Source organism: Hemicordylus capensis, chromosome 1 (assembly GCF_027244095.1).
Source record: "Hemicordylus capensis ecotype Gifberg chromosome 1, rHemCap1.1.pri, whole genome shotgun sequence".
NCBI lineage: Eukaryota > Metazoa > Chordata > Lepidosauria > Squamata > Cordylidae > Hemicordylus > Hemicordylus capensis.
In genome coordinates, this window is record NC_069657.1 from 369,042,281 (window position 1) to 369,066,881 (window position 24,601).

Below are 24,601 nucleotides of genomic sequence, written 5' to 3' on the forward strand. Positions count from 1 at the left end.
TGATCAATTAAGATTATTCTGAAAGTAGAGTAGGCAGATTAGTTCTTACCAGAACTTGTTACTTTCTTCAGTTCAACATCATGTTCAGCCTTCAGAATGTTCAGAATGATAAGCTTATTTTTGCCATTTATAATGTTCATGTTTACTGTGTGTGTTTAAATTATTTCATTTTTCTTTCTAATGTGTGTCAGTCACAAAATAACTAAAACATGAAATCAAGAGTGATTTCTATATTAGAAAAGCAAAGCATCAGAATGCATGGCATAGAAGAGATTAATGAACCCCAGCTTTAAAAATTTTTTAAAAATACACACACACACACACACACACATATATCTCCTATATAATAAAACCCTAAGGTACCTGCGTCTGTGTCTCTGGCGGGTGTTCTGCGCATGCGTGAGGGGGGCGTGGCCTCCATGCCTCCCTGGCACCCCTCCCCTTCCCGAGGCGCAACTTGGTCTCTCCCGATCCCCCTCTGGCCGTGGCGGTTGTTGTTGGGAGCTCGCGCAGCGGCCGTTGAGGAGAGATGCAGCGGCAGTAGAGTCCGCGCCAGCGGGCGGAGGAAGCAAAAGGAGCTCCGGCAAAACACGCCCGACCGCTCGGGGAAGAGGCGGCCCCATGTTTTCTCCCAGCCAGGAGGAGCACTGTGCGCCCAGCTGGGACCACCAGCTCCCCGTATTTGACGGGCTCCTTGTTGGGCGCGCAGTGCTCCTCCTGGCTGGGAGAAAACATGGGGCCGCCGTTGCTGTCGCCACTATAATCCCATGCGGGGCAACAGCAAAACAATGCTAATGAAGCAGCGGGAGCCCGCTCTGCGGCCCCTCTTCTCCGAGCAGTCGGGCGTGTTTTTCCGGAGCGCCTTTTGCTTCTTCCGCCCGCCGCCGCGGACTCTACTGCCGCTGCGTCTCTCCTCAACGGCCGCTGCGCAAGCTCCCAACGACAACCGCCACGGCCAGAGGGGGATCGGGAGAGACCAAGTCGCGCCTCGGGAAGGGGAGGGGTGCCAGGGAGGCGTGGAGGCCACGCCCCCTTGCACATGCGCAGAACACCTGCCAGAGACACGGACGCAGGTACCTTAGGGTTTTATTATATGGGATTCCACTTTTATACCACCCCACACTCGTGTCTTTGGGCAGTTCACAATGATAAAACAGTTAAACACACATAAAAACAATTAAAAACTAACAATTTAAAAATCAATCACAGAATTAAAAACCTATACATTATTAAGAAGTTGAAAAAGCCTGAGTAAAAAGATGGGTTTTTAAATATTTTTTTAAAAATTGTCAAGAGATGGGGAGGATCGTATCTCAATAGGGAGTGCATTCCATAGTCCCAGGGCAACAACAGAGAAGGCCCATCTCCGTGTGGCCCCCAGATGAACTGGTGGCAACTGGAGACGGACCTCCAGAGACGAATGCAATGGATGGTGGGGCTCATAATGAAGACGACATTCTCTCAAATACCCAGGGCCTAAGCCATTTAGGGCTTTATAAGTTATAACTAGCACTTCGTGTTTTGCCCGGAAACCTATTGGCAGCCAGTGTAACTCCATCAGAAGAGGTGTAATGTGGTCTCTCCAAGATGACTCAGAGACCAACCTGGCTGCCACATTCTGAACCAACTGAAGTTCCCAGACTACGTACAAAGGCAGCCCCACATAGAGCGCATTACAGAAAAGTCTGGAGGTTACCAACAAATGTACCACTGTTTTGAGGTCACTGATCTTGAGAAATGGGCGCAGCTGGCATATCGGCTGGAGGTGACAGAAAGCACCCCTGGCCACTGCCTCAATCTGAGATACCAGGGGGAGGTGTGAATCCAGAAGTACTCCCAAACTGCAAACCCGTTCCTTTTGGGGAAGTGTGACCCCATCTAGAACAGGGAGTCTCTAGAGTTCTGTCCCCGCACAATAAGTACCTCCGTCTTATCTGGATTCAGCTTCAGTTTATTCTCCCTCATCCAGCCCATTACTGCTTCCAGGCAGGCATTTAGGGAGGACATGCCAACTCCTGAAGTTGTTGACATGGAGAAGTAGATCTGGGTGTTATCAGCATACTGATAACACCCAGCTCCAAATCCCCTGATGATCTCTCCCAACGGTTTCATGTAGATGTTAAAGAGCATTGGAGAAATTATGGAGCCTTGGAGGACACCATACTTAAGCTCAGATCTCGAAGAGCAACAGTCTCCGATCAACACCATCTGGAATCTGTCCGAAAGATAGGAGCGGAACCACCGTAAAACAATGCCTCCCACCCCCAACTCCCTCAGACGTTCAGAAGGATACTCAATAGTATTGAAAGCTTCCGAGAGATCCAAAAGGACCAAAAGACCACTTCTTCTGTCAATTCCCAATTGGAGATCATCCATCAGGCCAACCAAGGCAGTCTCCACCCCATAGCCCACCCGAAAACCAGGTTGAAATGGATCTAGATAATCAGTTTCCTCCAAGACCGCCTGGAGCTGAGAGGCTACCACCCTCTCAATTACCTTGCCCAACCATGGGAGGTTGTAAACAGGCCTATAATTGCTCAACTCTGAGGGATCTAATGCAGGCTTCTTAAGAAGAGGTCTAATAATTGCCTCCTTGAGACAAGGAGGCATCCTGCCCTCCCTCAGAGAGGCATTTATGATTTCCACCAGGCCGCCTACAACAGCCTCCCTGCTAGATAGAACAAGCCATGTTGGACAAGGATCAAGAGAGCAAGTGGTAGGCCTCACCACTCCAAGCAGCTTGTCCACATCCTCAGGAGTCACAAACTGAAACCAATCTAGTCGAGTTGCATAAGAGGAGTTGTCAGACACCTCCAGTTCAGACATCAAATTAATCGTGGAGTCTCCATCTAACGGCCCGAATCCAAGAGATTTTATCTGTGAAAAATGCTTTAAACACATCGCAGGAGGTAACTGATTCTGGTTCAAGGGAGGCGGGGGCAGATTGTCCCCTCATAACCCTGAACAACTCCACCGGACATGAACTCGCAGAGGCAAGACAGGCAGGAAAGAACCGATTCTTTGCCACACATATCGCCTGAGCATAGATCTTTAAATGTGCTCTATATCGTAATCTGTCGGATTCGAATAGAGTCTTTCTCCACTTGCGCTCCAGTCTCATACCTTGCCACTTCAGCCCCCACAGATCTTCCGTATGCCAAGTGGCCAGTTTTGAAGCAGGTCGAAGGGGACACTTAGGAGCAATCATGTCTACTGCCCTGGTGAGCAAGTTGTTCCAATTTTCCACCAGGGCATCAACAGGATCACCAGCAAAGCCAACATTAAATCCCTCCAAGGCTTCTTGGAATCCTACTGGATCCAATAACCTCTTCAGGCGGACCATTCTAATAGGCCCCTCACTCCTGGAGAAGGGAAGTGGTCGTAAGTCCAACCTTAACCAGATGGTGGTCCGTCCATGACAATCGAGAAATCACAGGAGTCCCCACCCACGGAACACCACCCTGATCGGAGTAAAAGACCAAATCAAGTGTGTGACCTGCAATATGTGTCGATCCAGAGACCACTTGGGATAGGCTCATAGTTGTCATGGCCTCGATGAACTCCTGAGCTGCCCCGGACAAATTGGTCCCAAGATGAACATTGAAGTCCCCCAGCACCAAAAGTCTGGGAGACTCCAACACAAGTTCCATGACCAAGTCCATGAGCTTAGTAAGGGATTCCGTTGGGCAGCGGGGTGATCGGTACACCAACACAAGTCCCAATCTATCCCTGGTCCCCAAACTCAAGCACACGCATTCAATATGGTCTGATACCCTAACAGGGACCCTGGGTAAGGGAGATGTTATCCTTATAGACCACAGCCACTCCACCTCCCTGCCCACGTCCCCTCACCTGCTTCTCTACAGAATATCCTGGAGGGAAAAACTGGCCTCCCCCAAACAAGTCTCAGTAATACACACCAGGTCAGCCCCTTCATCCATAATCAAATCACGGAGGAGTACAGATTTATTTTGGACTGACCTGGCATTGCAGAGAAGCAGAATAAGGCTATTTGGGTTGTTGGCAGTGCTCCCTGAGGTCAGAGAGCTGGCAGGACAGTCAGAAGGGGGGACAGCAATTAAATTTCTGTCCACCCTTCCCCTAGAATGGCCTGCTGACCTGACATTGCTCCTTCTATTCCCTACCACCACCACCACCAGGATAGCGACCCCACATTCAAAGGCACCCCCTATTTCCCCATCTCCAGAAGAACCCAAACATATTGTAGCAATTTCAGGCCAGTTCTAAAAACAGCTAAACAGAAGCTCTAGTGTTAAGTAGCTCCTCCCCAATCTAATAATTGAACAGAGGATCTGGCCCTCACCCTCGTTCTCCCCCGAAGTGGCCCCCCCAAAGGGGCAACCCCCTTTGGTCTCGCCCCCCCTCTGTGGCGGGCACGCCACCACTGGCAGTGTGCCTATATAGTCCTGGGCTGCTGCAGCTCTAACAGGTGGAACACAGGAATGAAAACTGCCCAGTCACCGCTGGCCCCAGTCCTTCAAGGACTCACCACCACAGACAGTCCTGGCTGGAGCAGATGGCAAACAAAGCGGGGAGCAGAGGAGGCAGCAGCCAGGCAGGGACCCCAGCCTCTCACTCTGGGGTCTGCCAAGGCCAAATGAAGTCTTTCTTCTTCCTTCCACCAGCAGGCTTCCACCTTGGAGAAGCTTCTGCCGGTCAGTGGAGACAATATAGTGCTAGATGGACCAATGGTCTGACTCGGTATAAGGCAACTTCCTATATTCCTATGGCATCGGCAACAGTTCCTGGAGAAATGCTGTACTGGGATTGATTAGGGACAGTTACTCTTTCCCTGCTAAATATAAGAAAGTCATCACTTTAAAAGATGCCTCCTTACCCATTAAGCAGAGGTATGGGTGTATATCCAGCTTGGATTCACGTTTCTTTCATGCTGGAATGAGAAACTAGAGTTTGACAGAACTCAAGAGACTAGTTTTTATGTATATTATAAGAAGGGCAAAGGTGGCACCATCTTCCTCCATAAATGCACTTAGTGCAAATTCTTCCAGATGCTGCACTGGTAGGTTTGAATTTAGCTCAAGTTTCTTCAGCTCAGAGCACTCCCTTGGTGCAAATCCTTGATACGAGGCATCACTTCCATACAGTCTAAACTAGAACAGGCATAATTGAGCTCTCTAGCAATTTGCTTTAGCACACATTTGCTTTATTAATTTGTAGCCCAGATATTACGCTGGTAGAGGGGGAAAGGCTGTTGCCTTAGTTCTGTGCTTCCCAGAAGTTGCTGAGACTGTTGTTGGAAACACTAAGGATGTTGAATCAGATGGACCCCCTTGGTTCAATCCAGTAGTGCTGCTTTTATACTCTTCATCTGAGTACACGTGTCTGCAGAGCAACTGGGCCAGGAGGAAAGAGGTAGGCATTTATACAGAATGTTGTCAAGAATCTAGTTGCACCCCTCTCATGGGGAATGCAATAAGGTACTCAGCAGTGTGGATGCAGAAAGAGGGTTCACTTAGAACTGAACTAAGGTAAAGTACCACTGTATCCACAAATTCATTAAATGATAGTTATCTCACTGCACCTGTTATAAGAGCATATTTAAAATTTATCATAAAAGCAGAGAGACATAAAGCTGTGAGACACAAAACTGCACTTTGTCAAGGAACACTACCAGGTGCTTTTCAGAAGAAAAACATGGGAACCTCAGCTAAAACTCAACTTTAATGCTGGAAACCATCGTGAATACAAAATCTTCTTCCCTATTAAGAATTAATGCCACATAGAGCTTCAGGCCAGCTTGAAGCTCAAAATAGTTCTCTCAAGTGCACTTGAAAGATGACATTTAAATCAGGTGTTTACTATGTAGAATAGTAAAATCTGCTTGATTACTTGTATATATGCAGCAGCCTTTGTATGCTAGTTTCTTCTGTGGAGGTGGATTTCACAATCTGGGAAAACCCACATATACTGCTATGGCACAGCTTAAGAGATTGTGTGTGTTTGCAATTTTCATACTAAATATATTATTCAGCTCTTGCAAATTAGGGTCACCAACTCCTTAGCTTGTCCGCCACCTGGCTTTGTTCTTAATGCCGTTCAACTGAGTAGGATTGTATTCTGCATGTTTAAAGTTAATTAGTATATGAGCATTTTTCAGAGGTTCTTCAGGAGAGGCTGCAAACATCAAGAACATAGATTTAGTATCAACAAATTCATGGCAGAAAAAGGCAAACACTACTATCCCTCAATGTACCCATGTGAATATACAGAGCATGTTAAAGGAAAAGTGTATAGAAAACTCAGGAGGAAGAAGATGGATGTGATTTTAATAGCGAAAAGTTCTGATTCTGTAAGTTATTATAGAAGCCTTAGAGCTAGATATTATAGACGCCTTAGAGCTTTGCTGTCTATACGCAAGATTACCAAATATTGTCCCTAGACTTAGGTGTCTTAAGGGTTCTTAGCTGAAGTCACTGCTATACCAGTCTTGCAGGTAGAGGTTTGAAGAAACCCATACTTGTCCACTCCAGTTGACAACTTGGGAAGCGCAACTGTTGCATCAGCTTTAATAAAGAGATCTGAGGCATGGAAGGGTGTGTATTCTGGGGGGCGGGGTTTCCCTCCACCACTTTCCATCTAACACCCTTCACTGAAGCTGCTGTCACTGTCAGGAAACTGAGCCAACCAAATATTTACTTTAACTTTTGCTGGTGGGGGGTGGGGAGGTAGTGGAAATGGACTACCATTGCAGTCTTCCACCTTTCAGATACAGGGCTCATCTTTAACCCTAAACTTTTACATGGGATACATCCCACTTTTTCTTTTACTATATGCCCATCTCTGTCTCGCTCTCTGTCCTACTCATTTTCTCTTTATCACTCTCCTTGGCATGATTCCCCTTCTCCCCTATTTTAAAATGTTTTTGAAAAAAAGTCCAAAGAAATTGCAGTTGTGCCTCTGATTCAGTCTACTCTGGGTTGGCTTGTAACCCAGTTTGGGATCCTGACACAGCAGCTGAAGAGTAATCAACTAGACTGAGTAAAGGGGCAGGACCAGGGACATTCAACTCTTTCCTCTCTCACCATGTGTTCAACAGGTCTTTCCTATCCCTATTTTCTTAGTCATCACAGTTAAGGGGCACTTCCTAGTAGTATTATGCAGAGAGCATGCAATCCAGAACCATGAAGCACCACAACAAAAAAGGAAATTACTTGAACTAAATGTGGATTGCACCCTTAGAAAATTATTTAATTCAAAACCGCTCAGCTTTTCGGCTCCCTCTTTTGCTCAGTATCACACCCACAATCCTAGAACTTCAGCATATAGTCAGTGCTCCACTTTCTTCCCGTTTTCCACATCTGTGCCACCAACCAGTGAATGTTTTTTACCAGTGCCAGATAGTCCCTGCTTCACTCCCATGCTGTGTTCAATCAGCATCTTTAGTGCTTGCGAGCAAATTGATGTTTATTCAATTCACTGGGGAGCCCATGCATGAGAAAAGAGAACAAGGGAAGTACATGACAAAAAAACCTACATATGAACAGTCAGATTGCAAGAAGATATAAGATTTCAGGAAGAATACTCAACGTGATTTAGAACAAACCTGCACTGTACAAACAGAAAAACAGATGCACACATTCAAAGCCACCATAACCCAAGGCTTAAGTCTCATTGACCTCCAGGAAGGTTTTTAAATGCAAGACAATGTTTTTATGAGACCTAATAAAAGATAGTTTAAAAATAATCCAACAGGAAACTGTGTGTGTGCAAACACACACATGTGTATTTTAGAGTAAGTTGTGCACAAACTGGTTTCATACACAATTCATTTTTTCTACAAAATGATAAAATACCAGACATCTCCCCCTCCCCCTCCCCCACCCGCAACACACAAACACTCCTACCTGCATATGAATAGGTTTTTAAATTTGGTAGCCTTGTGTACAATTTTGGATTGTGCAAGAGAAATTGAGGTAGAAAGGACTTCCAACACTTTTGGACTCGAAATAATATCTCCAATATTAGACCAAGGTTGCAGAAGGGACCACAATGCTGGCAACAACTACAGCGGAAAGGTTTCTGAGGGCATGGTAGAAGATACATATGAAGCCCAAGCAAAGCACTGAGAGAAAATCAATTTTCTCTCAAAAGTTTTTTGTAGCAATTTTTGCTGCATGCAAGAGGACCCTTTCTAAGAAGAAGTCACAAAGCAGAGCAGTCGAGAGAGATATCCATAGAACTAATGCAGCATAGCTAGATATTAAGTTTAATAAGTCACCTGAATTTTGCATTTCTCCACATTATATTGTAGTGTCTATTCGATGAATAATTCAATTCAAAGTCCACATTAAGAACTGTAGAAAGAGTATTTAATCTCTGGCTGTTGCCAATGAACTAATGGAACAGACTTCCAGAAAGAGTATGAGATCCTACTAGGTGAATAGCCTGTCATGGTCACTGAGCATGACACCTTTTTGACATACAACAGGTATAGGCACACCAGTTTACTTCTTTGTGGATTATCAGTTTTTAAAAAGTCTTATATCCTAACTTTCTATTTTGTAAGAAGAAGGAGTACTTTTTGCAAGGCTGCATTAAATTTGTTTTGAAAAATAAAATGGCTAAATATGCTCAACTTATTTGAATAAAACAGAAATAAGATCACAGGCTTGCTCCAGAAGCAAATATTAAAATTCTAGTAACCTTTTCTTCTACTGGCTGGGCTTTACTACTCTCCTGATTTGCAATCCAAATGACACAAGTAACAGCTCTAGACATAACATGTACTGTCATGCCTAACCTATTTCTTCAGCGCGAGTGGCTCCAGGCTTACGCGGAGAAGAAAATGTACACAAGAATTTCTTCATTCTAGTTGTCCCATTTGTGTTATGTAGCATAGCTGAAATCCTTTAAAGCACGGAATGTAGATCTAATTCCAGAATGGCAGGTCTTCCAGTACTATAAAGACACAGAACTGCTTTTGATCTAGGGACATTTTATCAGCTAAATCCGATGTTGGGTACTCCCTTTCTGTTCCTCAGGAAAGCTACCACTTTCATGAAATGCCTCAGCTGGCTGGTCACAGAGTAAGCACAGACGAAATGACCACTACATTAAAATGGAAAAACTTTCATAACAATCTTCCCAGCAGTTGCTTTAAAAATAGTATCACAGGAAATATGTGCTATAGAATTCAGACTCTTTCAAAATGCAAGGACTATAATAAGGATAAAATACTATTTAGGAAACTTCTTCATTGTGATTAGGACCAATATAGTTATAAGAGACTTTACAAGGTCAAAACAGACTGCTGGGGGTGGAGAGGACAAGCACCTTTAAGTTCATGACTTACTTGAAAAATAAGCAACCCACATTCCATTTTATGCCAAACAGGAAGCCTATGCTCTACATACATACCAAGGCTGCAGGATGCGCAAAGGCTATGCACATTATGTAGCTATTCAGACATCAACAGCTGCAAGGATTTCTCCCTTCCCACATAGGAAGTGGTTCTCTGTACTAAATGAAGGTTTCCAGGAACTGGGAGAGCAAGAGTGTGTATTAAGATTTATAAAAGTCACAATCTAGAATTGCTTCATGTGGAAGCGGGACACCAAAAGCGCACACATACTAATGGTTTTGAATAATTAGCATGCAGACTTTTGTTTTTGTACAGAACATTTGTCAAACACCTTTTCAGTAGTATGGGAACAGGAATCCAGAGTACTTTGGAACATGCAATATACCCATTGGGAATTGGGCTGGAAGGGAGATTGTGCTGCTCAGCTCAAGCATGGGGCGGGGAGAATACTGAAAAGCTGAGGTGTGTTACAGTACATCGCCTTGCCCTTGTCCACCCATCATTCCCTTAAGCCTCATGACATCAAGCTGTGTGTTTGGGCAGACACGCAAGCACAAAACCTTATATGGATGAAGCAATATATCAAGCTGTCCAAGAAGAATCCAGCTGTATACAAATATTTTAATATATTTATCACAAAACGATATGCTTAGGGAACACTATCCAGTTACACAGGGAGTTATAAAACACACACACACACCCCATAGTCTTTAAGATGGCCTCTATATCAGCTGAAGATAGCAGCTAACAATAGTCCTATCCTTAGGCTGGGTAGAGGTAAACAGTATATATGATATTTTATTAAATATTACATTTGCCGCTGATGAAGACTCAATTAGAGTTGAAATGTGTCTGGAAACAGCCTATCCATGAACAGATGCTGGCATAATTATTGTTATGTTATCGTTCGGCTAAAACAAGACATTGGGAAGATTGACTTGGACTTCTCCCATCTTATTGATGAACTTTTGGACTATTGGACTTTTTAATTCGATATAAAGACCATCTTAATGACTATGTTGTGTGCATATAGATATAATTTTATTGGTTGAGTTTTATAACTCCCTACGTAACTGGATAGTGTTCCCTAAGGGTACAGCTTTATCATAATTATATCAAAATATGTGTATATTATTATTAATAATAATTCGATTTCTTTACCGCCCTTCCAAAAACGGCTTAGGGTGGTTTACACAGAGAAATAATAAATAAATAAGATGGATCCCTGTCCCTAAAGGGCTCACAATCTAAAAATAAACATGAGATAGACACCAGCAACAGTCACTGGAGGTACTCTGCTGGGGGTGGATAGGGCCAGTTACTCTTCCCCTGCTAAATAAAGAGCATCACCACATTAAAAGGTTCCTCTTTGCCAAGTTAGCAGGGGTCTATATGGATTTTTTTTGGAGGCCCTGTGTTTGGGCAGAACCTTGTCTGGGGATTTGTATAACATTGCCGTGCCCTTCAAAATTTGCTTAGTTTTGCACACAAATGAAATAATGATTCTCTATCCACTTTCTCGACACATTTCTTCGATGCGCATTGGGACAAAAAACTCCAAATTCAAGTATACGCTGATGGGATCTGAGCTGTCGGTGACTGACCAGGAGAGGGATCTTGGGGTCATGGTGGACAGCTCGTTGAAAGTGTTGACTCAATGTGCAGCAGCTGTGAAAAAAGGCCAATTCCATGCTCGGGATCATTAGGAAAGGGATTGAAAATAAAATGCTAATATTATAATGCCCTTATACAAAACTATGGTGCGGCCACACCTGGAGTACTGCGTACAATTCTGGTCACCACACTAAAAAATGGCATTATAGAACTGGAAAACAGGGATGTGCTGACTGGTCCAGGGCCATGATAGACGCCCCCGAACCGGTCTGGATTGAGGCCGGTCTGGCAGGGGTGGGGTATGGAGCTTTAAGGGCAGGAGGGTAGTACTTACCCCTCTCGCCGCTTTCCCCCCTCCGGCGCTTGACTTTTTGCAAAGTTTTTGGGGTGGCAGTGTTCCTCCCTGCCACCCCTGCCCCCGTTGTTGCCCGGCAAAAAAGGAAGTTGAGTGTACGCATGTGCCCATTGCGGTGCTCGCAATGGTTTACGCATACCACGTTTTGTCATGTACGGCACGCGTGCGACGGGGTCATCCCATGAAATTGATTGCCAGGAAATCTAGGGCCAACAAACGGAAGTACTTTTTCACACAACGCATAATCCACTTGTGGAATTCTCTGCCACGAGATGTGGTGACAGCCAACAACCTGGATGGCTTTAAGAAGGGTTTGGATAACTTCATGGAGAAGAGGTCTATCGACGGCTACTAGTCGGAGGGCTGTGGGCCACCTCCAGCCTCAAAGGCAGGATGCCTCTGAGTACCAGTTGCAGGGGAGTGACAGCAAGAGGGAGGGCATGCCTTCAACTCCTGCCTGTGGCTTCCGGTAGCATCCGGTGGGCCACTGTGTGAAACAGGATGCTGGACTAGATGGGCCTTGGGCCTGATCCAGCAGGGCTGTTCTTATGTAATGATAAAAATTAAAATGTGGTAGATATTTATTCAATTAGAGATAGGGTGACACTGAACCTATTAGCCCAATACTAAGCATGTTTACTCAGAATTAAGTCCCACATAATGTAATGGGACTTGCTCCCAGGTAAACATGCAGGGAGTTGCACCCTGAATCTGCTATAGGCAGGAATGTTTCCCCACCAGAGGAGAATTTGCAGGACATCTGTAAGCAACCAGTCGCAGAGAACCAGCTTGAGTTTTTTGGAGTTCCAGACAACACCCAGCGGTCCTAAATTGCCAGTGTTTTTAATCTGGTCCCACTATAAGCACACCCCATTTGGCCCCCGCCTTTTGTGCTAAGGTAACGGAGAGAGACTTGTTCTTTTTGTGTTTTGTAAACAGGAGTCTGGATTCTTGTTTTATACACAGAAATCTTTTCTACACAAAAGAAACTACAGCATTTGAAATTAAGACCATCAACATTTACCAAAAACAAAAAACAAAAACAACTTTTAAAAGGGAAAATTCTAAACTTACTAACTCAGTTCTATGCATAAGGCCTAATTAGTTTGGCCTTTATCTTATTGTTACAGCTACTATTGTGACAGACACTAGGCTTTACAGGTGGCTAGTAGAAGTAAGGGCTAGCTACTGAGGCCAGCCTCAATTTCTAAAGCTCTCTTTACAATCAGGTTTTTGCAAGTATACCTTGAGAGACTTGCAAAATCATCAAGGGGGTTTGCAAGTCTCAATAATGCTTGCAAAAACCAAGATGGCCAAGCATTCTTGTTCTCTCCCTCCCCATGCTGGGGGCACGGTGGGGGGGAGAACAGCCTTTTTATGGACTGTCTGGTGCTTATTTGGAACCCTGGGATGGTGGACTACCCCATCCCAAAGAAAAATGGGGAGGGGGGAACCCAGCCCCCGTAGAGGACCCTTGGGGCAAGATGGCCCCTAGGGAAGGCTTCCCTTCCCAGAGTTTAACCGGCTGCAGCCCACCATTCTAGTCTGCAAATAAAAGTATTATGCAAGATATCCAAAGCTGCATGATATATCTGTATATCTGATACAGTCAAGGGAGGAAACAGCATTCAAAAGCTAAAAGGCCCCTAAAAAAGTCAAACTCCCTAGATAAATACTTCCAAGCAATTTAGATAGATGATCAATAGACAGACAGACAGACTAGATGCGATATGAGAGATCTGTTAAAAGATCCCCTGACAACCTGTTATTTGCTTAAAAGTAGATATCAGGAAGGGAAAGAGAGTTTCCTCAACTTAAGACGTTTTAAAAATGCAGTATTTCCTCCGTGTCTGCTATCCACAGTAGGCACAAGAGCCAATATGGATTCTTTCCATTCACATTTATAGTTAAAGGGGAAAGAAATAATCTAACTAATCTGGTGTCAAATTAGATTATCTTGCTACACTGAGGTCCATGACATCTTGCCCTGGATTTGTCAGCAGTCTCACAAAGCAATTGGCACTTTTTCACACCAAGAAGTCAAATGTTACGACAACAATAACAAACTTTCTCTGACCCCAGTTGTGGATAAAGCTTCTCTCTTATTAAATTAACTCTATTGGAACTGTAATCGCTGACCTAAAAACACTCAAAACTATAGCAGAAGAAGAGAAGAAGCATTTGTGTGTGAATACAGTACGATTTCAAAATAGCTCTCAGTGTTTCTAGAAGAAAACATTAATAAAGGCTTTGTCACAAAATTCCAACTAATTTTTATTATCAGAATTGTCTCTAAACTAGTGCTCCTTCAAGTATGAAGAAAATCTTCATACGCAATGTTCCCAGAGGAATACACAAGCTAATTCTGCACCCTTCCAATGGTGTCTCTGCTATTCTGCCTCTTGGCCCACTGAGGTCTGCTGCTCCTAATCTGTATAAACCATGAAGGTGGTGCTCCCTCTTCCCCTGTGTTAAGTAGCTACTAGGATGATTGATCATGGTGAAACTAATAATTACACACAATATGGGATGCCACCAAAAAATGACGTCTTTGTGCTGATCTTCCCACTAACCTGCAACATCTTTTACTCCATGTTGCAGGGTCATCCCATTGTACATTTTCCTTTTTTCTGCTACAAATTGCTGGGTGATGTGGGTGGGACACGGATACACCCAAGATGCTATTACAACACAAGGTAAGTGATTCTAGAGGTTACTGGGGAGAAGTCCACACAGGGATGCCTGGATTACCTGGATCCAAGACTAGTCCCCCCCCCACATTCTTTTATTATTGTTTATTATTATTTTTACATTTACATCCCGCTCTTCCTCCAAGGAGCCCAGAGCGGTGTACTACATACTTGAGTTTCTCTTTCACAACAACCCTGAGAAGTAGGTTAGACTGAGAGAGAAGTGACTGGCCCAGAGTCACCCAGCTAGTTTCATAGATGAATAGGGATTTGAACTCAGGTCTCCCCGGTCCTAGTCCAGCACTCTAACCACTACACCATGCTGGCTGTTAGAAATGGGGGTGGGGGTCACCTTACATTTATAGTCCTATTCCTTTCAGGTAAATTCAGGTGTGGGGGCATATCTAGGGGGAAATAGCACCTAGGGCAAGTACTGAAATTGCGCCCCCTGTCCAAATATCTGACACCCATCTTTCAGATAACTTTACCATAATATCAGCTCAAAAATACAAGTCAAGCTCGTTAATCTTTTAATATTTAAAAAATTATTTAGCAGTGGGTGTAGCCAGACCAGAAAAAAGAGCAAAAAACTCCCAGTGGGCCTTGATACTAAGGATTTCACACTGATTCAAAGATAAACTCACCATTAATAGCCATTTTATTAAGACATCACATTTAACTCACTTATCACAAGAAGCAAAGTAAGAGCAAATGAATACAATCCTAGCTCATAAGCTTCAGCTCAGTATTCACAAGCCCTGATTCTCTGTACAGTACATAGTGCCAAACTAAATGTGTACAGTGACTTATATTTTTTTTTTAAAAAAATTTACCTGTAGCCCCCTTCAGGGGGCTTCCTAAAGGCCATGGGGGAGGGCCTGCAAAGGTTCCCCCTCCCCCTGCTGGCCTCTAGGGCCTCACAGGAACCATCTGTGCATGTGTGGTGGCCATTTTTTAAAATAAATTTTGTTCTAAAAAATATAGCCACCAATACCAAAATGGCTACCACACATGCTCAAATGGCCTCTGTGAGGCCTGGCATGGCCTTGGGTCTCACAGAGGCCATTTCAGCATGCGTAGTGGCCATTTTGTTTTTGGTGGCCATTTTTTAAATTTTTAAATTTTAAAGAATGGTGCCCCCCTTCAAGTGGTGCCCGGGGCACGTGCCCTGCCTGCCCCACCCTAGATACGCCTCAGTTCTAACCTGTAATTAACCTCTATTTTTAAAGGGGTAATCTTCAGTTCCAAGTTGTGTTTGATTCGGGTAAATAAGGTAAGAGCATAAGAGTTAGTTGGCATCTCTTTCGAGGGGATGACGAAGCTAAAAAGCTATCCCCTGATAACTGGGCAAAGAGGCACCTTTTAACGTGGTGATTCTCTTTATTTAGCAGGGGAAGAGTAACTGGCCCTTTCCACCCCCAGCACAGTACTTCCAGTGACTGTTGCTGGTGTCTAGTGTGTGTGTGTTTTTTTTAGAATGTGAGCCCTTTGGGGACAGGGAGCCATCTTATTTATTTATTATTTTTCTGTGTAAACTGCCATGAGCCATTTTTGGAAGGGTGGTATGGAAATCAAGTTAAATAATAATAATAATAATAATAATAATAATAATAATAATAATAATAATAGGTTCACTGGAACCAGCTCCAGATACCAGATATCCTCTCTCAATCAAATTCAATCTTATTCTATTGGGAAAAAGTGTGTTGTGCCCCCCGCTCCACACCACCACCACCACCCAAACCCCTCACCAAAGCAGTGGCTTTACTGTTGTGACCACAGATATCTCTTAACTGTGCTGATTTTGCTAGAATCCACTGAAGGATTCTTCTTCTGCTTTAACTCTAGAGAACTTCTCCAACTTTCCATATTCAGGTTTCTGAAATCTTTCCCAAACCTCATCCTCTCTAAGTATTTGGCGGTACCACCTCCCTGCCTAATACGATAAGCATTCAGCTTAGTCAAGAGCCTTCTTCCAGCATGATTTAGTAAATTAGTGCAGCCTTGCAAATTATTATTCAAAGGATAATTGACCACTCTTCACTCCAGTCACTGTATGTGTAGGCAGTTTTGACTAAGAACGAGCCTACTTACTTATTTTAATGTAGGTATCTTAGGCAAAAAGCAGGAGGAGCTCTCATTTATAAGCTGCACAATGTCAGAAACAGCATATTAATAGTGCAGCTTCTGTAAAGGGAATGAAGGGTCTGTTTTTTGTGGGAGAAAATATCAAATGGAATTGAAGACGATCAGAAGGAGCTATCTGCTGTTGGAAAGAAGCACGCAAGCAAGAGAGCTCTGGAGACAGGGAAACTATGGATCAGAAAGCTGTGGGAGAGAAGCAGGCTGAATGTCACATTAAATGAACAGCCAACTGTCAGAAGTATTCAGGTAGAGTGCCAACCCACAGATGAACCAACAAAGCTTTGGCTGTAGATCTCAAAGCTATCTTTATTTGAGATGTATCACTGCAACAGTTGAGCCTTAGTGACCATAGAGTGTTGATGGAAAACAGAATTACTTAGTTTTGTAGCTTATTCATGACTAATAATCTATAATGTCATTCACATGACCACAGTGTGCGGAGCTGGGGAGGGCAGGGGAGGGAGGCAGGACCACGCCTACTTTTCCCCCAGATGATTTGTGCTTTTTCTTCGGCCACACTACTCATGCGCTCACATGAGCCGCACTGTAGCAAGCAGTGTAGTAATCTGGAAGCCAGGGAAACCGCTCACTCCATCCAGTTCTATGGACACGCAGGCTGCAGGCAGCCTGAGCATTCATATGACTGGGGTAGACAAGTGTGCTCACACCCTTCTACCACAGTATAAGCCTGGGTAGAAAAAAGCTGGACTATCCCAGTGCAGAGTACTGGAATCGGGTCCAATCCCAATGCTCCACATGAGCAGCCTTACCCAGATACGGCTGTGCAAGCCCAGGTAGGGCTGCTCATGCAAATGAGCTCTATGTCTGAGATCAGCTAAGAAGCAGCTTGCCGGTACCCTTTCCTCCAAGTTACCAAAGTTGGTCATAGTTCTGAGGTAAACCACCATCAGGGGAACCAATTCTCCTAACAATACCACCACTAACATTTTCTGGGGAGGTAGAACGAAGGGCAGTGCAGGGCACAAACAAATCTTGTTTTCAGCATCTCAACCCTTTATGGCATCAACTAACATTTCGAATTCCTAGGGGTCCTGGGAGTTTTTCCAGACCCATTTTTCTCAATAGGAATTCAAAAGAAATACCTCTGCTCCCAAAAGTTGTATTGACCAGTTTCCTTCTCTGTATGCACTGCAACTGTACATCAAAGAAAAGTTACCTGAAAATACTTAAGAACTAGGATGATGGCAGGAATACAATTATTCAAGGCACAAGAGAAACTTGTGAATAACAAGGACAAAATATAGTCCTATCGCAAGAGAGGCCCCTTCTGTAGTAAATTATTTTGCCAGCCCAGCACACTTCAGCTTTGCTTGATGGTCTTCAACAGCTTGTATTCATATAGGTATGCAGCTGCAGACATAGAGACTTCTTTTAACCTTCTTAGCTAATACCTACTGGTAGAGCTATTCTCCATGAATTTTTTGAACTCTTTTAAAAAGCTGTATTTGATCAATGATCGTAATAAACTAATAAACTAAACATAATGATCATAATAAACTGAACTGAACTAAAAACCCATCTAAGCCAGTATCCACCACTACACCTTGTGGTAGTTAATTTTGTAACTTAATAATGCATCATAGGAATTAATACTTCCTTTTGTTCCAGACCTATTGATAATCAATTTCATTGTATAACCTTAAGTATTCTCTCTCTCTATTGATTTTCCTCCACATGACTCCTAATTTTATAAACTTCTATCATGTCCCCCTCTTAGCCACCGTTTTTCTAAACTAAAATGCTCCCAAAGCTTTAGTTTGTCCACAAAGGGCAACCAAAAAGGAGTTTGAGCACCTTCCCATTATCATTGCCATGCTATCCTTTTTGAGATGGGGCAGCTCAAAATGGACAATGCATTCTTAACGCAGCTGCACAATTTATATAAAGGCTTTATTTACTGCTTTCATCCATTTTTGAACAATTCTGAACACTGGATTCACTTCCACTGCATAACCAATTTAGATTTTCAGTAAACTGTCCACCACATTCCTTTCTTATGAGGCAAGGCTACAGCATCTGGGGCTCTTTAGTTTGGAAAAGAGGCAACTATAGGGAGATATGATCAAGGTATATAAAATTATGCATGGAGTAGAGAGAGTTTACAGAGAGATATTTTTCTCCCTCTCTCACAACACTAGAACCAAGGGCCATCCCATGGAACTGAAGGCCAGGATGTGGTGATGGCCACTAGCTTGGATGGTTTTAAAAGGGGCTTCATAGAGGACAAGTCTATCAATGGCTACTAGCCTGGAGGCCACCTCTAGCCTCAGAGGCAGGATGCCTCTAAATACCAGTTGCAGGGGAGCAACAACAGGAAAGAGGGCATGCCCTTGCCTCTTGCCTGTGGGCTTCCCAGAGGCATCTGGTGGGCCACTGTGTGAAGCAGGATGCTGGACCAAATAGGCCACAGGTCTGAGCCAGCAGGGCTGTTTTTATGTAACACAGGAAGCCTTATATCTAATCAGACCATTGGTCCATCTAGCTCAGTATTTTATTAATTAATTAAAAGATTTAATATACCACCCAATCCAAAGACTCAGGGCGTTGTACAAACTAGAATCGCATCCAAGATTTTTCATTTTTATTTTTTTTAATTAAGGGCAAACACCTGGCGGAACAGAAATATCTTCAATAAGGATTTAAAGGCTGAAAGGAAGGAGGCAGACAAATCTGGGGGCGGGGGGGAGAGAATTCCAAAGTGAAGAGGCAGCAACAGAGAAAGCCCTTCCACGAGCCCTAGTACTATGGACCTTTCTAAGACCAGGGACTGAAAGAAGGGCAACCTGAGAAAATCTCACAGTACAAGACAGGACTGTCAGGGAAAGGCAGTCCTGAAGGTGAACAGGTGCTAAGCCCTGAATGGTTATAAGAACCAGCACTTTGAATTGGACCTGGAAGCAAATAGGTAACGAGTATAGCGACCGCAGGAGAGGTAACACTATCATATCTTCTAGTGCCCATAAGCAGGCGAGCTGCCGTGTTCTAGACCAACTGAAGCTTCCAGGTCATCTTCAAAGGCAACCCCAGGTAGGGCCCATTACAGTAATCCAAACTAGAGATGACAAGGGCATGAGTTACCATTGCCAGGGCCTGCTAGTCGAGATAGGGCCACAACTGGCAGACCAGCCAAAGCTGGGCAAAGGCACCTCTGGCCACAGCCTCCACCTGCTGCTCGAGCAGGAGCTGCAAGGACCCCCAAGTCGCGGACCACCTCCTTCAGGGGCAGCGCGACCCCGTCCAGAGAGACTCAGACTCAGCAATTGGGCAGGCCAAGAAGCAAGCAAAAGCAACTCAATCTTGGTGGGATTAAGTCTAAGCTTATTTTGGTTCATCCAGACCTGGATGGGCTGGTGTATTGTCTATACCGACTGGCAGCAGCTTCTCCAAGGTTGCAGACAAGAGTTTCTTTCAGCCCTATTTTGGAGATGCCAGGGAGGGAACTTGGAACTTTTTGCATGCAAGTGCTCTTCTCAGAGCGGGCCCATCCCCTAAGGGATTGCAGTGCTTGCATGTAGTCTCCAATCCAAATGCAAACCAGGGTGGCCCTGCTTACCAAAGACGACAAATTCATGCTTGCTACCACAAGCTCTCCTCCCAGCAGCGTGGGTAGCTAATTAAGACCCCATTAACACAGGATAATGAAGTTACTTTGCCTAACATGCATAACTTTACATTTACAGTGAATCTCATTTGCCATTTTCTTGTCCACTTATCCAGCGTAGAGAGATACTTTTGCAGTTCCATTTGCTTTGAGTTTTATCATTCTGAATAATCTGGTGTTAGCCACAAACATAGCTCCCTCACTCTCAACTCCAAATTAAGTTAAAATATCTCCAGTTCCCAACTTCTCAGGTACATTAATCTTCAAGTTGATTGCACATGTGCATGCATGCACACACAGAGAGTCAAATTCTAGCCCCAGTAATATTCTGCCATCATTGTTTATAGAGCTAAGCACCATATAAACAATTTTTATCATTAATCTATCTATCCACCGGATACTGATGTCATATCACTCCACAAAAGTCATAATTTGTAAAGTGAAACTTTATCCAGATGGAGTACCGTAATTTACATCTCTTTGAAGTAAACACAAACAGTTACTGTATTAGTGTTGTCTTTAATTATAGAGAAGATCAGGATTTTTTTTAAAATCCACATTAAGCATGTGTTATTCTTTGATTTTCTTTGAAAGGCAAATGCACCTGCCATCAAAGCAGTTTGTGGAGGAGAAAAGGCACTCCTATGGCCACTAGGGAGCCTGTTACACAGCTGATTCACAGATCTCAACCACAGCCTGGCTCTCTAGAGGGGAGCAATTTCAACTAGAAGATAATTCCTTCGGGGTTCTTCAAGTTATGAAAATGAAGACTTCTAAAACTAGGCAGTACCACAGACCTATGCCTGGTTAAAATTCAAAAGCGCTCATTTGGGGCTGGTGCAAATTTACCAGCAGCATCATTTTTAACCAGTCAAAAGATTGCAAAGCAGTCACAGGAATGTGTGACCTTATGTTATCTTTACCATGCTTCTTGCTTCAACAAGAAAAAAAGTTACATTATCTACTCACCCAAGCCATAAATATAGACATGAATAGAATCCATGTTTAGGTCCAGTAAGTATATGCCACAGATCAGAGACCTTACACAAATCAATGGAAGTAGTATCTATTGCTTGGAGGGCAAACCAACCAACCAAGTAGTATGGATGAAATTTTGCGTTCTTTGAGTACAAAATGCACTTACTGCAGAGTCTATCAAGGTTAACAGGAACTCTCTTTGATACACATGGATACTCTGCACAGTAGTCTATGGAATTGTCATTAATAAGTGTTGGGTAGTAAACTAACAGAGGAAAAGTACACATGAGAACTGCCACAGACTACAGGGATAAACAAAAATTTTAATCAGGCCAGATCAGCATCCTTGCTTTTCAAGAATCCTTTAAATCCCTTAAATGGTATATTCAGATAAAATCTCTACTGCAATTCTTTATATTTTAATTTGGTTTGACACCTTAAAGCAATTTCTTTAGAGTATTTGTTTCTCTGGAGCAGTGCATTTTAAATATAATGCTATGCATACACACAAATATTTTTGCATATATTTGTACATACTTCTACACATCAAGGTTTATGTAGTGTGCAAAAATGGAGGAAGGCACTTCAAATGTCTCTATGGGGTTGCCAAGACAGAAACATGCCCCCACTGTTAAAAAAAAATTCTGAGAAGGGGATGAGTGAATATGTACAAAACCTGCTTGAATATGGTTCAAATTTTATTTTAAAAGGGGATTATGCTAACAGTGATAAATATTTTATTTCACAATAAGTTGCAAGGTGGATAAAACAAAGGTGTGAATATGTAATTTTTTATATTGGGTGTTTCTTAAAAGTAATCTGGCTTAAAATACCCGAATAAAACACAAACACTTTAGTCAAACTCTTGGAACTAAACCCATGATCCTGAATCAAATACACTGAGTTAAAGCCTGCTTTTCTATATAAAAGAATGGACCAAACTGAATTTTGAGGTTGAGCAATATATATTCATAATAATTTGCACAATAGTACTGCACATGATTATGTAGTATTTATATTACCAATCAAATAGCATGGATGTTTACTTTCCATGTCAAAATGAGTTTGTTTTGTTCGGTATTGACTACACTTTGCTTTTGGAAAGGCCCGGGCACTTAAGGCTTCAAGCAAGTGAACTTGCTTATTGTCTTTATGTGTGAATAGAGAGGCCAAAAAGAAATACTTAATTATGTACTCCAAAAGGCCTGTGGGCTACATGGCCAGAGATTTTGGATTATGCTCCTGAATAGCATAAAAGCTCTCTTTTTGGTTGTGAACATATATGTTCTGTTGTAGCAACCAACTAGCATGCTCCACCAACTAGGAGTAAAGCATGTAGGTTTAGGAAATATGTGTGTTTAAAGTGTCTTGATTTAAATCTTGTTAAAGTGTTGCATGCTGTCGTAGTAGTAGCGAAGAAGTCTAATGCTGCAAAGTTGAATACCACATGTTAACATTCATGAGAACATAGAACAGTAGATGTGCTTAAGAAATAGTACTGCAACTTGTTAGAACTGAGCCAAAATGGAAGGGGGCTTTTGTTAAACAGTTTGCCTCCTGAAAACGGAACTACTCACTTCAACAGTGGGTAGAGAAACAAAATATAATCCAGTTACAATTTTAAAGGATGCTTCTCTTTGCCCCAAACCTGCAAGTACCACCCTTTGTGAAGAAGGAAGGTTTATTTTTGACCCAAACATGCAGAGAGAAAAACCAACAAGAAATAGTATTTGCCCTCCTTTGGGGAAAAAAGCTGAAGCCACAAGGGCAAAAATGTCTATTAAAATATATACTATATACCAGGGAGCACTGTACCCTCTAAGGCATTTGTGCACGCTCACAAGTTTTCTGAAAAAGTCCACTCAGTTCATTTTAGATCCCACTCTGGTTGGATGAGGAAGGCCCCACTCTGAATGCATCTGCGCACACAGTACCTTGATACTGCCTCCCAGAACAAAACTCATTCTGTACAGAGATTTAAAATAATAATAATAATAATTAGAGGGACCACTACCAAGGAGATCCTCTTTTTAAAAAACTTTACCAGAAACTTGAGAGCTACTAGCACAAAATAATGACTTGAGGAGCAGAGCCGGTCACAAGATGGTAGTTTGTACAAAAGTCTACATCTACAGAATAAAGGATTTCAATGTCAAATCCCCTGAATTCCAGGATATATTTGCTGCAGGAAGGGAGCAAAATAATCTCCTTTGTGAGAGAAATGAATGAGAGACAAAGAGCAACTGTGAGCACCTGAAGAGAAAGATGTAAAGTGGCCTAGTCATGCCCCTGCTCAGCCAGCCAGCCAGATTTGCAGTATTGGCTGGAAGGAAGGGAGGGGGGGAGCAAGCCTAAACACCTTGGAGAGCTACTTCAGGCAAGCCCAGAAACTACCAGTAGCTCCACAGGTGTCTAATGCCCACCCTTACTACATACCGTTACATTTCAAGCTTCCTGCCCTTAGAGAAGCCTTTTCACAGCCAGTTATTCTTCCATGGATGTTTCCCGTGGAGCCAATGAATGCTGCTGTACATTCTAGGGCTGCTCCACTTCGGCCCTCCTGCAGATGTTGGCCTACAACTCCCATAATCCCTAGCTATTGGTCACTGTGGCTGGGGATTATTGGAGTTACAGTCCAAAAACAGTTGGGGGGCCAAAGTTGAGCAGGCCTGGTGAACTTTCAGGTCATGTGAAGTACCAATCGGGACTCTTAAATCAAGTCTTTACCTCTTGCATACAGCTGGCACATCCTAGAATGCAGTGCCTTACAGGGCAAGATAGGAATTGTGAATCAAGTGTCTTCTGTGAAGCTTGTCTGCAATTAGCAAAGTTACTAAAAAAAACCCTATTAAAGAAACACCAGGGTTTCCTAGAGCAGGGGTTCTCAACGCTGGGTCTCCAGATGTTACTGGACTTCAACTCTCATAACCCCTAACTAAAGGCCACTGGGCAGGGGATTATGGGAGTTGAAGTCCAATAACATCTGGAGACCCAACGTTGAGAACCCCTGTCCTAGAGCATAGCTGGAAGACCACTGCTATACACCCATTCTCTCTGCAAGCATCAAATACAACTGTCTTTTGATCATTCTTTCCAAAACCATGAACTGGTAGCATAGCTGTACCCACATTACTCTAAACGCCATATGTCTAATGAAAGAAAACATTTCCAATAATTAATGAAAGATGTTACATTCTTATGCCTCCTGTCCTGATAGCCTAGGAGAGGTCTATCAATAGCTACTAGTCGGAGGACTACAGGCCATCTCCAGCCTCCAAGGCAGGATGCCTCTGAGTACCAGTTGCAGGGGAGTAACAGCAGGAGAGAGGGCATGCCCTCAACTCCTGCCTGTAGGCTTCCAGCGGCATCTGGTGGGCCACTGTGTGAAACAGGATGCTGGACTAGATGAGCCTTGGGCCTGATCCAGCAGGGCTGTTCTTAAGTTCAGTGATTACTTTGCCAAAATGTTTTAGACCAACAAAGATTTGGCAAGAACAATAGGTTTAAAATTCCCCCCAAGATAGAAATTTATTAGAAATAAAAAAAATAGATATTTAAAAATTATCTTACGGCTTGAAATGCAGTAAGCCAACCTGCAGTTGACCTTCCGGAAAAGTTGCTTGTTGAATGGCCAGAGAACTAGTGTGAAGAGTTGAATGAAGTTGATAATCAGTCCCGACACTATAAATATGTAACTGATAAGAAGGTGGCAAATGAACTGAGACTTCAGAAACCCAATTATGTCCATGGTTTAAGGCAGCACACCAAAGCTTCCAGAAAGCACAGAAGTAATCCAGGAATTCAGAAAGGTAGCTGCAAAAGAAGAAGAAGTGTTAACTCTAGTATTAGAAGAC

The 24,601-nt window shown here is 43.2% G+C and overlaps 1 protein-coding gene across 4 annotated transcripts in view; it reads right to left on the minus strand.

Moving 5' to 3' along the window:
- The window catches only part of AGPAT4 (1-acylglycerol-3-phosphate O-acyltransferase 4), a 92,091-nt gene that overhangs the window by 39,986 nt on the left and 27,504 nt on the right, over window positions 1-24,601 (minus strand). For all 4 annotated transcript variants that reach the window (XM_053295134.1, XM_053295110.1, XM_053295118.1 and 1 more), the window contains one exon: window positions 24,318-24,560. In XM_053295134.1, the coding sequence (XP_053151109.1) occupies window positions 24,318-24,495 (178 nt within the window). In that variant the 5' untranslated portion in view covers window positions 24,496-24,560. The remainder of the gene's footprint in view (window positions 1-24,317; window positions 24,561-24,601) is intronic.